Raw genomic sequence first — 15,390 nt, 5'->3', positions numbered from 1 at the left:
AGACTCTGCGCTGAGTGCAGAGCCCGATGCGGGGCTCGATCTCACGACCCTGAGATCACAACATGAGCTAAAACCAAGAGTCGGATGCTCAACTGACTGCGCCACCTAGGTGCCCCTGGCGATGTCATTTTAAAAAATGAAATACAAAATGGAAAACTGACCATGTGTGTAGCAGTCAACATTTCCCATAATTTACTGGAATAACCGTTTCCAATAATTTCTTATTATCTGCTTACGCACAAGCTATGGTACTTGATATTCCTCCTTCCACATCTTGCTTTATTTTTCTGTAACTGAACTTGGTCTCCTCACAACCACCTCTGCACATCCAGATTCTACCATTCTGCAAGACTCCTTTCAAATGTTTCCTCTTCCACAAAATTTCCCTGAGCCCAGAAGGAATTCCTTCCCTCCTGTGAACAGGGACAGGACTTAAACCAAGCCTTTCTTAAGGCACTTAGCATGTTTTCCCTTTAATCAGTTACGGCACATGTGCCATAACTTGCCATATAGAGACTGTGTGTGAGAGCAGAGCCTATATATTTTAGGACTCCTTCAAAGCAGGTTATACTAGTGCCAATGAAAAGGCCTTCAGGAGACCTCAATCTATTCCTTCTCTATTTTTATTTTCTCAGTTAATGGTACCCTCCCAGGGGTCCAAGTGGGAACTTCAGAAAATTCCCTGGCTCCTTCATCTCCATTTTTTTTTTTTTTTTTTGCATCTAGTTAGATGCCAAGTTTTACAGATTCTATCTCCTCTCTATTTACTCTGCCTTATTTCAAGCCATCAGAGATAATAGCCAAAAGGGATGGAAAATATAAAGTACAAAGATTCTTCATTGAGTCTCAATTTCCTTATCTTTAAACTGCTTTAGATAATGACAGGGTTGTGTGAAGATCAGATGAAAACGTATATATGAAAGTACTTGGAAGTTTAAAGTGCTATAAAATATAAGATTAGTCCATGAATCATGCATTTGTACAGGGTTACCTTGGATATCCGGGCTCTATTTTGCTAATCTATATGATGACTGAGTCTATAGTAGGTAAACCCTGGAAAATGTTTTTTGGCTCTGTTACTCAAAAATTCATCAGTATTCAAAGTCCAACTTTTCTTTAATTTATAAACATGAGTCGGATATAAAAAAGTTGACACTGTTGCACATCAGGAGGGCCCCTGTGAACACCTCTCCCCTGAAGAAGCACCCTCCAGTCTGGCCACTGCACAGCCCCCACCACTCCACCAGTAATAACTGTTGTCCTTGAAGTTACAGGCTGGCTTCTTCATTTTCAAGAACATTTCTGCCAAATGCTCCAGTCTGAATAACCACAGTTGCCTCGCCACAAAAAATGTGACTAATACAGCTGGCAACTCAAACATGCAGAAGTGTTTCGTGTGTACTGCCCAATTCGGTCACACAGAACATTAAAAGGACATGTAATAAAGGGTCAAGGTTTAATAAAATGTACTGCTTCATCAGGGAAGCTTTCTAAAATAAAATTGGCTTCTTCTGCTTTTTTTTTTTTTTTAACTGAGAGTGCCCACAAGGAGGACTACAATGACCACTACCCTTGATCTGGGCTGACGAGCCAGCAGTTTTGCCCATGGCTTCTGTGTAATCAGCTCAAATAGCAATATGATAAAAAAGGCAAATGGCTTCTTAGCATTATTATGAAAATAGTTTTGACCTCACAGGCTCCTGCAGAGTCCTGGGCATCCCCCAGGGTCCAAAGACTAAACTCAGCACCACTTACCTGGAACAATATATGGCAAGTGGTAAAAACTCAATAAACATTAGCCATAGGAGAAGAAGAAACCATGACTGTTGTTACTATCATTGTAACCACTGCTGGTATTCCCACTAGGGATACCATAAAAGAGACAGCACCTGTTACTATGAAATGTAAAGCAAACTGCTTTTGGATAGCTTTTAGGGATGGAGGTCTTTGAAATTAAAATCTCCATTTATAATAAAATGACTAATTACTGTTATTGTCAGGATGTGTGCTTATATATGAAATGCCTGTTGAACATTTACCCCTATACAGCTAGGGAAAGAGAGAGCAGGAAAAGACAGAGGAGAGGATTGGGAGGAGGTCCTATATGGTGGTGGGGAGGGAGGGAGGCAGGAAGAAAGTCGGGGCAGAAGAGGACAGAGAGGAGGGCTGAAGGGAGGAGAAGGAGGAGGAGAAACACACACACACACACACACACACACACAGAGAAAAAGAGTCAACTGAACATTCAAGGTAAGGAAAGCTTGGCCAAGTGCAATAAGGGTGCTTATGACAACACAATTTGCTGCTTTCAAGCACAGCCCCCAGACAACTGAACCCTCAAGTGTGAGGTGGTTTTCAGAAAACCGGTCCTCTGGTAAATCCAGATGTTACAGGAATAAACTAAAGAGGTATACTCAAAAGGTAACTAAAGCTACCAAACACACATTTGTGCACATACACCTCTGCCCCTCCCACCTACTCACGACATCATTTTGAAAGACTTTACCTCTCAATAATTAAAGTATAAAAACGAGGAAGAGATTAGTTGTATACACAGACATGTATGTATATGTCTATATTCTCGTAACACCGTATCCTTACTACTTTCATCTTGCTGCAAACCAGTGAAAACTTCATTGCAAACCAACATTAATCTCAAGTTATGGGTTTTTAAGCCTCAACTCTGCAGTTCTTCCAAACAGCTCAAAGCTCGTTTTGGCCACTCCTTTGTAAGAAACCTTAATGGTTCACCCATGGTCCACTGTATTTTTCCACTATTTATTTCTTCTTATACAAATTTTGCTGTGTTGATTGGTCCTGTACTTATACAGTGTTTCACCATCAAACACATACTCAAGTTCAGAATTAGGCAGAGAAAGAACTAAAGATAAATGGCAAGGGAGATTGAGCTCTCACACAGTACTAAATGTTTCAGAGTAAAGATGACTTCTTTCTCTCAGCTTTTCATCTCTTTCTCTTCTGTGTGTACGTACACACACACACACACACACACCCTCACTCACACCCCTTCATACTGTCTCTCACGTATACATTCCAAAAAAATTTTTAAGTTTTGCAGGATACAGTTTTTATTTGTAAAATGGTGAATTTCATTATTAACTTTTCTTTTTCTCCCTTGTACTCGTTGGCTGGTGAAATTACCAACAGGTCAGAACCGTATTTTAAAGGTAACGAATATGAAAAAAAGGTCTAGCCAGATTCAGGATATGGGGCAGAGTGATGGAATCAGAAGACCCATGCTACTATGTATAGGGACTGAGCAAGTCACTGATTTTCTTCTCTGTAAAATGGAGATAAGGTCTGCCTACCCACAATCTTATGAAGATCAAGAACACTCTGAAAATTTTAAATACTATATAAATGAATTTTCATTAACCTAAGGTAGAATGCTATCCATGAATATAAGATTAAATTCTAACTGGCCCATTAATCAGTTGAGAAAATCTTAGAAGTAAACTGTAGTTATTACAAATGTGCCTAAAACTCAGATAAAGGTTGGAAAAAATACAGAAGTATTCTGATAATGAAAACTAGAGAAAAATTCTTAACTAGACAACATAATGACGTTCAAAAGCAGCAAATATACAACTGTCAAACATTATAGTAATTTAAAACCTCCTAAACCCTCTTATTTCTCCAGGACTTTGAGCACTGATCCACTTAAAGTCCTGGCAGGGCCCCGGAAGAGCATCTGTACTGTCCGGACCATTTCTATTGGCTGGAATGTGTTACTGTCAACAGTGGGAGTGATCAGGCTGAAATAACAAAATATTCCCTTAAGGATATCCTTAAGGGAATTTTAGTAGGTTACAACCTACCCTAAATCTCCCCTTTCCTGTGATGTCATCTGGTGAAAGACTGAGAGGCAGGTGCTCTTTTAAGATGGGATTAAGCCACAAAAAAAAAAAAAAAAGATGGGATTAAGCCACTAGCCTATAGTGGTGATTCTCAAACTTCAGGACCTGTCAGAACCACCAGGAGGGCTTGTTTAAAAGGGGGATTACTGGACCCCACTCCCAGAGTACTTAATTCATGGACGGGAACCAAGAATCTGCATTTGTAACAAGTTCCTACAGGATGCTGGACTGCTGTTGGTCCAGGGAACACACTTTGAGAATCATGGTCTGTTACAGGTGTTGGAAAACTTTCTGTAAAGGGCCAGATGGTAAATATCTAAATATCTTAGACTTTGAAGGCCAAGATGGCTGCTGCTGCTGATTCTTCTTCTTCTTCTTTTTTTTTTTAAGTAATCCTTTAAAAATACAAAAACCATTCTTAGTGCAAGGGCTGTACAAAAAGAAAACTTTGCTGACCTATGATTTGTTGTAGAGAGGGGAGGTGCTTTCTATCTTAGATGATATATATCTCCATTTATTTATTCAGGTCTTCTTTCAATGTTCTTTAGTAACACAATTTTCTTGATAAAAGAAAAAATGTTGCAAATTTCTTCTATTAGATCATGACGCATTTTAGAGATTTTTGTGTTGCTATATGAGCCAATAAAGAGTGGCAAATCCTATACCTCTTATTTTCCTTGCCATATTGGTAACTAGGTTATTTTATATACCGCAGAATTTTAGAAATAATAGTGGCGATCACTGTCTTTCCCTTGACTTTATGGGAGTTATTTTGAAGTTTCACAATTAAACATAACATTTGTTGTAGGTTTTTAGGAGATACACTTAGAACAAAGAAAGTTTTCCTTGTTTGCACGAAGTTTTGTTTGCTTTACACGAAGTTGAATTATAGCCAGTGTGGTTTCTGTCTTTGTTGAAATAAAAGCTTTTCCTCATTTAATTTTGTTAATGCATATATATATTTCTATTTGCTCAAGTAATTATAGAAAAAAGAAAGAGAAAACAAATATGGTTAGCTAAAGAGAAAAGAGAAGGGACAGAAGAGGCACATGAGATGAAAGACCTCTCAATGTTTATCTTTTTATGTGGTTTTGATTGTTGAACCTGACCTATTCAGAAATGTCATTGAGAAGCATGTTGTTAATGTGGTAAGTTCCTCTGCTGCATTTTCTGATTACCATCTTTGTGATCCTGGGACTAGCCAACTGCTTGGGCCTTATCTGTGGGCACGTCTCTCTGCAAAGGGGACAGTGGTAGGGACCTATGGCTGCCGACTCAGTCTCTTTAATGGTCATTGATCCAGTTAGGCTTTTTACTTCTCATTGAGACAAAGTGAGAGGATTTTTCTCCTCTCCATAAAGTTTTCCACTTAATCTAAGTTTTATAACTTACTGTGATTAAGCTGGTGATTGTATTCTCCTATGATTTTAAAATCTCTACCACATCTTTAATTATGTCTGCTTTTTGCTCCTCGTGTCTTTGCATTTTCCCTTTGCTCTTAGTCATCCTAGGCTTGTCTGTTTCATTAGTCCTTTCAAAAAACCAGCTTGTTTATTACACCGACTATCTTCTTTCCTATATCATGAATATCTGCTCCTATCTGTTTCCTTCTACTTTCTCTGTATTTACTCATGTTCATTTTGTAGCTCCTTGAATTGAATTATAGCTGATTTTAATTGGGGCCTTGTTTTCTAATCAATGAACATAAAAGACCCTAGATATTCTGTTGCTCAGCTTTAACTATTTAGTAATTTCCATTGTGATATCCTCTTTAACCCATGGGTTATTTAGCAGAGCTAAGAATTACACACAATACAGGGAAGTTGTTAACCCGTGGGTTATTTAGAGGTGTGTTATTTTAGTTTCCTAACATTTGATTTGTTTTTAAGTACCTGTTTGACTTGTTTTCATTTTTGTTTTTTGGTGCCAAAACCTGGGATTGTGACTTCTAATACAGTTGCTTAATGGTGTGAAAACATGGGTCTGTATGATGTAGCTGCTTTGTAATTTCTGAGACTTCCTTTATGACTTAGTATGTGGTGAATGTTTACAAAAGCTCCGAGGGCACAAATATATTGTCTAAAGTATATATATTCCCTATTTGTTGAGAAGGGACTATACATTCATATATACACATACATATATATCTTTGATCAACTCTGTTCATTGTGTTAGAATCTAAAATCTTGGGGCGCCTGACTGGCTCAGTCGGTGGAGCATGAGACTCTCGATCTCAGGGTCCTGAGTTTGAGCCCCATGTTGGGGGTAGAGTTTACTTAACAAAACACAATTTTAAGGATCTCCTGCCTGCATGCTCTGCATATTTCTGAAAGAGGTTTGTTAAAATCTTTCAACATGTTTGTGTATTTCTTGAATTTCTCTCATAATTCTGGGAGCTTTTGCTTTATGTATGTGAAGGCTATACTGTGAGATACTTATGTTATTAATTCTAAATGTTAAACCTTTTCAGGGTTCCATTAATCAACAGTAGAATCCCTTTTTAAGTGTATTAATGTTTTTCACCCTAAATATTTTGTCTAACAAAAATGCAGCCAACACAGTATCACTTTTGGTTAGTACACTTTGTTTTGTACACCTTTTTCCATCTCATCTTTAACCTTTCTACATTAATATTCCATTGTGTGTATTCAAATAACAATTGACTAAATACAAGCTGATATCCTAGAAGTGACAGTGTACTAGTAACAGACTCTTTGAAGTTGCATATCTCACTTAACATTCAGGATGAACATATATGAAGAATAGGTATCAACAATTTAAAGAGATAAGTCAAAAAAATATTTGCCAGGCACTGATAAAAGTCATTACTGAGAATAAGGATTCAAAAATAAGCAGGTCTACCAATTCTCTATCCCATCACCAATTTACCCCTCGAGTCTCCATGTGAAGTTACAATCTTACATGAATGGATAAAGATGATGTGGTATACATACACAATGGAATACTAATCAGCCATCAAAAAATAAAATCTTACCATTTGCAACATTGTGGATGGAACTAGAGGGTATTATGCTAAGTGAAATAAGTCAATCAGAGAAAGAGAATGATCATATGATCTCACTCATATTTGGAATTTAAGAAACAAAACAAAGGATCACAGGGGAAGGGAGGGAAAAATAAAACAAGACAAAATCAGAGCAGGAGACAAACCACAGCAGACTCTTAATCATAGGAAACAAATGGAGGGTTGCTGAAGGGGAGGGGGGTAGGGGTATGGGGTACCTGGGTGATGTAATGAGCACTGCATATTATGTAAGATTGACGAATCACTAAACTCTACCTCTGAAACTAATAACATACTACATGTTAATTGAATTCAAATAAAAAAATAAAATAAAATACAACATAAAAGAAGTTACAATCTTATATTCTCTATGACAGAGGCTTGGTATTTTTAGATATGTAAAATAAGAACAAAAATCGATAAACTCTTAAAATCTTTTCCTCTTGCTCTGATCATGACAACTTTAAAAGGTTAACTGTGAGAATGTTAAGGATGGAACAAAATTTAAGAAAATGCAAGTGTCTGTCTACCTATCTTGTAAAGGTTTCCACTATTGAAGGATAATACATAACTCATTAACTTTGAGGACTAATTTATGAACTCTCACTATATGCTAGCTCAAAATGGAGCTAGGTATTGCAGATGCAAAGATGAATAAAGCCTAAGTGGATCCCTTGGGTGGTTCATAATCTAGAGAGCTTATGTAAAACATTCAATAGTGTAGTTACACTTTAAATGTCATTTTCCTTCTACTCTTCCTCTCCAGAGAGGGCAGCTGATAAGGACAATCCCTGTTTTATGTACCCTTTACCTACAGAGGTTCCTTCCAGTCACTGCTAATCATCCTGTCCTTGAAATTCAGAGATCATCCTGGTTCTTCTACTTCTCTAATCACTTTGTCTCCTTCAGCCTAATAAAATGAAGGCACTCTTCAAGATTAATTGCTTAATGTAAAAAAAAGACAAAAGAAAGACATTAAAGAATGATCTAAAAGTTATACTTAAGATGAAACAATAATGATCCCAGATGCAAGATCTAAAACTCAAGAAGGGATGGTAAATAAAGATATTAGTAAATATATGGTAAGTAGACAAAAACTAACATATAAAACAATAATAAATGGAGGGAGGTGTGAATACGGAGAATGAGGTTAGAACTACACAATGACTATATTTTTCAGGGAGTAGAAAAGAGGAAACACTCCTAACTCATTTTATGAAGCCTGCATGATCTTGATGTCAAAATTGCACAAGAAAAGTATAAGAAAGGAAAATTACAGGCTAATTTATGAATATAGATGTAAAACTCCAGCTAACTGAATACAGCAATGTATTTTAAAAACCTGATTAATAGAGTCTACCATATTAACAGATTAAAAAGGAAAAAAAACAAGTAAACATCTCATCAGATACAGTAAATGTGTTCAATAGATGAAGAAAATGCATTTAGTAAAATTCAACCATCATCATGATGAGAACAAAGCAACAAACAAAAACCAAAACCAACAAACCAGAAGTAGAAGGAAACTTCTTCATTTTCATAAAGGATATCTACAGAGATCATACTTGATGGTGACATGTTTGGGGCTATCTTTCTAAGATCAGGAACAAGACAAGTAGGCTTTTCTCACTGCTTCAATTCAACAATGTTCTAAAGTCCAGCCAGTGTAAAGTAAAAGCATTTAAAGTTGTAAGAACTGGGAAGTTAGAAAGAAAACTGTCATTATTTCAAGGTGATATTATTGTCTACATAGAAATTCTGAACTAATCTAGAGATAAATTATCAAAATTAATAAGAATATTGAATTCAATATTAATGTAAAAAAGTCAAATGTACTTTCTGTTAACCACAAACAATCAGAAAATAAATTCTTAAGAGATATCATTTAAACAACCACAAAAAGAAAACATGTAAGTACCCGGGAATGAATTTAACCAAAGTGAGTTAACCTTTATGGAGAAAATTACAAATCTTTCAATAAGGAAGAGTTTAGCAAAGATATACCAGGCTCTTGTTTAGGAAAACACCACCCTGATGATGTCAAGCCTCTCAGAATTGGTCTTCCGATTTAACACAATTCCATTCAAAATCCCAACAACAGTTGGTTTTTTTGCAGAAACATGATAAGCTGATTCTAGAACTTATACAGAGGAACAACAGGCTAAGAGCCTGAAGAAGTGATTTTCTTGGAAGCAGAAACCAAATGGTCCACAAAGATATGAAGAAACGCTCAATCTCGCAGGTACTCAAAGCAATGCAAATTAAAACCACAATGAGATATCCCTACACCTTAATCAGATGGGCAAAAATTAAACAAAACAAAACAACAACACAAAACACCACCACCACCAAATTTTAGAATGTGGAAACTGCTGGTTAAAATGAAAACTGGTATAGTCACTTCAGGAGCTAGTTCGGCATTACTTAGTAAAGCTGAACATGTGCCTCATCGATGACCCACACATTTCACTGTCGGGTGCAAACCCTAGAGCAGCAGTCCTCAAACTTCTTGGTCTCAGGACCCCTTTTACACTCTTAAAAATAACTGAGGACTCCAAAGAGCTTTTTTGTTTATATGGGTTATAGTAACCAGTAGTTATTCTATTAGGTATTAGAACTGAGGAAAGTTTTAAACATGAGAATACACAAGCACATATTCTATCAGCTGTCAGAGCAATGACATCACAATGTGCCATGTGACCTCTGGAAAATGCCAATGTATGCTTGTGAGAGAGTGACAGTGAAAAAGGAAAATGATGTTTTGGTGTTATTATAAAAGTTGTTTCCACCTCTCCAGCTCCTTGAAATGGTCTCAAGGAACTACGGTTCCTGGACCAACTTTGAGAACCACTGCGCTAGAGAAAGTCTAGGCACCAGACATGTTTAAAAATGTTTGCAGCAGCCTTGCGCATAATAGCAAAGCCTAGAAACCACCCAAATCCATCAACTGACATTTTCATTCCATGCACTACTACACAGCTATCAAAAGCAATCAATTACACTTATGTTTGACAATACGAATGACTCTTGAGTAATAGAAGCGAGTCATAGGGGCACCTGGGTGGCTCAGATGGTTAAGCGTCTGCCTTTGGCTCAGGTCATGATCCCCAGGTCCTGGGATCGAGCCCCGCATCGGGCTCCCTGCTCAGTGGGGGGCCTGCTTCTCCCCCTGCTCATATTCTCTCTCTCTCTCTATCTCGAATGAATAAAAAAAAAAAAAAAAAAAAGCAGCGAGTCATGGAAAAATACATTCAGCTTTTAAAGTTCAAAAACAGCTAAACTTAATAAAGTACTGGTGAAGAATACATCATAGGTGGTAAAGCTAATGAAAAGCAAGAGAATGAGTAACACCAAATGCAGGACACACCACTGCCCCTGAATGGTGGTGTTAAGTACATGGGTGTTCACTTTATTCATGTTTCATTCAATTTTTACTTAAAAGAGATTTCAAATTGTAAAAAATAATAAACCAAGACAAAGCAAAAATTAAAGGACTAGGAAATTATCAGACGAGAGAAAATTATTTAACTTAACGGCAATGAAAGAAACCACAAAGGAATGGGTAATTTTGAATACATTAAAAACATGAAAAAAGTGAAAGTGACATGAACAAGAAAAAGCCCAACCATTTTTAAAAGCCATAGTAATGAAAAAAAATTTAAACTACAAATTGATGTAAATATCCGAAAAGAAGTTTACTCTCACTAGCAACCAGATGCAAACTAAAAGAACCATCAGGTAAGGAGTGAGGACTTGACACGTGGGTAAGGCTGTGGTGAGACTAACACTCTAACACAGCTGGTGGGAATGAAGCTTGGTGCAACTTCTGGGGAGGAAACGGCAGCACATATATGAAGTGTCTTAAATATATTCATATTCTTGAAACTAATAATTCTCTTTCTAGACATGAGTCTTAAGGAAACAATCTGAACTACTGCACAAAAAACTGTACTAACAAAAAAAACTGGAAAGAATATAAATATCCAAATAGGAAGTATTAAGATAAAAGATAAGAAAATTATCTTTTATTGAGCTGAGTATTAAATAGTCATGTAAAACACTGTTTACTTCGTCAATCTAGGGAAATAAATTTGATCGTGTCAATAAAAAAATGCAAGCCCTAAAATTACATACACAAGTCTTTTAACTCCTTTTTTTTTTTTAATGTATAGAAAAAAAAGAGTGAGGGCGCCTGAGGGGCTCAGTTGGTTAAGTGTCCTGACTCGATCTCAGCTCAGGTCTCAATCCCAGGATCCTGAGTTCAAGCCCAGCCGGCGTGGAGCCTATTAAGAAAAAAACCAAAAACTAAACGGAAAAAATGCATCCATTGTTAGCAGAGCTATCTCGGGATGGTTAGCTTATGGGGGACTCTTTGGGCTTTTCTGGTATCATCCAAATTCATTTATATGAATTCATATACTTGTAAAGTCAAGAAACAAACCTAAAATAAGAAAACACACCAATCCCTCAACTGCTCTCCAAACTCACTAAAGTACAAACACATTGACTCTCTACACTACGTTCCCACTGTTGTTAGCGGGTGTGCTTAAAGCCCATCAAAGCGGACTTTCCGGGGCTTCCCTAACATGCCCTGTACCCTCTCACTACAGTGCCTTAGCTCAGACTATTTGATCCATCTGGACCACATTCTCTACCTGGCCAAGTTCTGCCATTTTCCAAAGTTCCACCTTTCCAAAGTTTCCACCTTTTCTAAGTTTTTTCTCACTTGGTGCTAACCCAATCACCCCAACCACGTGTGACTTTTTTCCTTGTCTTTGATTTCTACAGAAATGATTTTAGCACTCTCATTCTTCTTGATACAATTTGCCTGAATTCTAATAGTTAGCTCTGTCTTAATGCCTCTACTAGATTGTAGTAGTTCAAGAGGGAGCTCTATCCTTCTTCAGTTCTTTCTCTAGTAAGGACATACTGCTTCTCAGAATTAAGCACATAATGAGTATTTGAGGAACCAAATAAATTACTGTCACAAGGGAGTAGTCTCTTGCCTTGGCCACCAGGAGGAAGAGAGAATGGGAAATGTTTCTCATTTGAGACTCAGCACGGACTTTCTCACAGAAACAATGAGAAAAAAAGGACTACTTGTAATGCATAAAACAATTATGAACCTTTATTCTTTCTGACAGCTACAAATCTATCCATATTGGTAACTTAATTTCTATGGAAACAAAAATGTGCTTGGAATTCCCAAGAACCTACCTCCAAAAGAGTTTTTGGAGTACAGCCAGTGCTTAAAGTGACATTTGCAAATATTTTCTTTTAGGAAAAACATCTCATTTGTTTGCTTAAGTTAGCCTTAAGCGTCTTCTGAAACAAAACATTGTTTGTGACAATAGAAAGGGTGAAATGAAAGAGGAATTAGGAAAGTGCACGTTCTCTAAGCACTTGAGTTAATTTCTAAAAAGTAAACTTGAAAGGGTGAACACAGGCAGATCAAAAACCCATTTTTACCACTTTCCTACTTTACCTTTACCTGATGCAGTATCTCAGGAAACAACTCAAACTTCAAAGGCAGAAAGTCTTTGCAGGTTTTTATTTTCCTTTCCCGTGCAAGTCTGAATTAAGTTAGTATTTACAGCAGCTGTGCAGATAACCCGCTCACACGAATTCACACGAACCCAACCCTCCCTATACTTATTGCCATAGAGTGTTTTACTTTGAAATAATGCTCGTCTTTATGAAACATATTGTGAGGGTTGCTCTTTGCCAGATTTTGGGAGGGGGGTGGGATGGGGAGCCAATTAGGACAACTCATAACTCAGACTCGGATTAATCTCCCTATGTATATATTTAAGCATTGCTATATTGAGTATATATTGAAAACTGTGCTAGGTACACAGAGGTGAGTAAGTCCCTGCCCTCAATGCCCACAGGTTGCCCCAGACCCATATACATTCTACTGGAGGAAAGGAACAATAAGCAAGTAAACAAATGAACATGATAATTACAGGTTACCGTAAGAGCTGTAAAGGAGACAAAATAAACAGGGAGGCTATTCAGTCATCAGCAAACGCCTCTCAGATACATTTAAACCAGGATGGAAAAGAAAAAAAGGACCTAGCCGTGCACACTATCTGGGCAAGAGCCTCCCAAACAAAGAGAAGTGGAAAGGTCCCAAGATAAAAACAGATTCAGTCTGTTTGAAGAACATAAAAGAAGCAGTGTGGCTGGTCATGTTTTTCAAACCCTGGGTCATGTAGGATGTGATGTCAATTTTGTGGGTCACCGCAACAGGAAGTCATAGGTTTTCAGAATAAGTATTCCTTAAGGAACTTTTGCTCGTTATGTGTGCATGTGTGAGCGTGTACTAGATTGCAATGTGTGATATGTTTCTTACTGTGGGCAGTGGTGAAATCTGTACTAAGCAAAGAGAGTAATTATAAATTAGGATGGACGGCTGGGCAAGAGCAACAGCATACATGGCCTTGCATTGTAGACCACCATAAGAATTGAGATTTTTATTATAAACACAGTGGGAATGTATTGAAGAGTTTCAAGTTAGGGAGTGACATGATCTAATTCAACGTGATGGTGTTGCCAAAAGATTTTCACTATAGTGAAATTCAGAAAACTAGCCCAGGCCTAGCCGCTAACACCAAGGATTTGGAGCATATCACTTAATCTCGCTAGATCTTACTTTCTTCATTTTAAATATGAGAAGTCTGGACCAAGATAACTTTTAAGATCTTATCTATTGCTAAACTTGTATGACTATATACACACACACACACACACACACATATGTATACATATATCCTGCTTCCTCCATTGGGCATAAATACCTGACTATTGGAGAGACACTAGCCCATTAGGTCAAGTTTTGGGATACTTCTTAAAATACTACAAACCGTGTAAATATAAGAATTACATTTCTGTAGAAAGCAATTTTAGAATTATCTTTTTACTGGAACAAGCTATATTATTTAAATGAGATCTCTGGGCTAAGTGAATCAAGTGCTTTTACAACTCTCTAGTGCAAAGTTTGGAATGTGAAGAAAATTGACAGGGAGGATGAAAAGATTTACTGACCAGGTTATTTGGAACACATTTCCTTATTTGTTCTAGGTCATCACTGACATTTAATCTAGGGCAGTCTAAAGTTGCAGAAAACCTCTGCTGAGCACTAAAGTCAAGATGCAGAAGTTTAACCCCTTCCACAGCAACCAAACCAACCGACTTGAGACAAAATATTCGTTGAGAGCCTACAATAGGTTAACCCCATGCTAGACAGTTTGATCTATGTTTTTTCAGTTAATCCTCCTAATTATTCATATTTCACAGATAAGGAAACAGGGGCTTAGAAAAGACAACCAAGCTAATAAGTGGCAGGGTCAGGATTCACTATTTCATATTTATAATAAATTATCCTGCAGGTTTTAAAAAATTACTGTACAAGGATTAAATCATCAGTTTCAAGTATCTGGGACATCTGTTCAACCATATGAACACATAATGTTCAACCAATAAATCAATTCTGGACTCACAGGTACTCTGGCTAGGTACAGTGTGGGATGAAAGAAAACTTGTTCCAGCCCTGGAAGGCCTACTCCGTGGGTAGCATACTGGGTTGTATGAAGTGGAATTAGGCAAAAATATCCGAGGAATTTGTATCCCCAATTAAGTACACGTGAAAAGCATTATGGCGGTTTCCAGATTCTTTTTCTCCATTGTTGCTGGTGAAAGGTCAGCAGAGAAACCGTGTACTGGACAGTGTCACCTGTGCCGTGGGCCTTGAAAGTGTCCTGCAAGTTTCACAAACTCGAGATGCTAGAAAGTAACTAATTTCCAACTTACATTAACCCTTTAGGAAGCAATGGGCGTATCACCTGCCCAGTTGGAGCAGCGTGCATGGCGTGTTACGGAGAAGAAAACCTTGGAAACGTGCAGGGCATCATCACTGTGAGGGTCGAAATGGTCCCTAAAGCTTCCCACAGACACCTGCAAACACCTTTGGAAAGTTGGGGACGCTCATTGCACACCTGCCTCAACATCGAGAACGCGGTACCCACCTGTCACATATTCGGCTTCGAATCTCCGTCGGGTCTCAGAGATGAGCTTGGCTTTATTCTGGGCGTGATACTGAAAGGGAGACACGAAGGGACGCTTAGACACCACGCGCACCACCCCGCTTCCCTTCAGCCCAGCCCACCTGCACCTGGGCGCACAGCCCCCTGGCTTCAGAGGAAGCTTCCGGGTCTGGGGGGAGGGCCGGCAGCGGTGTGGTCGCCTCCTCACCTCGGCCATGGTCGCGGTCGTGGACGTGATTTCGATCGCGGTGGCCACCTTCCGACCCGTCCGAATATCTCATCACTGGCCAGGCGGGCCAGGAGGTAGAGAGAGAAGGGCGGGAGGTGGAGACGGTCGCGTGACACCGGGAGGCGGGCGGAAGTGTCGCCGCGTTGTCCAATCCAATGTGGCCGCCTGGGTCTGGAGGCGGAACCAGGTCCCAGCGTGGCTTTCCATTAGCTT

The 15,390-nt window shown here is 38.3% G+C and overlaps 1 protein-coding gene across 1 annotated transcript in view; it reads right to left on the bottom strand.

Moving 5' to 3' along the window:
* MOSPD2 (motile sperm domain containing 2) overlaps positions 1-15,277 on the bottom strand; it is a 57,298-nt gene extending 42,021 nt beyond the window's left edge. The window contains exons 1-2 of the mRNA XM_032389606.1: positions 15,157-15,277; positions 14,931-15,000 (exon numbers count right to left, since the gene is read on the bottom strand). Coding sequence (XP_032245497.1) covers positions 14,931-15,000; positions 15,157-15,165 — 79 coding nt within the window. The 5' untranslated portion in view covers positions 15,166-15,277. The remainder of the gene's footprint in view (positions 1-14,930; positions 15,001-15,156) is intronic.
* Positions 15,278-15,390: the final 113 nt, after the last annotated feature.

This window comes from Phoca vitulina, unplaced genomic scaffold (assembly GCF_004348235.1).
Source record: "Phoca vitulina isolate PV1807 unplaced genomic scaffold, GSC_HSeal_1.0 scaffold55, whole genome shotgun sequence".
Classification (NCBI taxonomy): domain Eukaryota; kingdom Metazoa; phylum Chordata; class Mammalia; order Carnivora; family Phocidae; genus Phoca; species Phoca vitulina.
The sequence above is the reverse complement of the archived record's forward strand: the minus strand, read 5'-3'. Positions and strand labels throughout refer to the sequence as shown.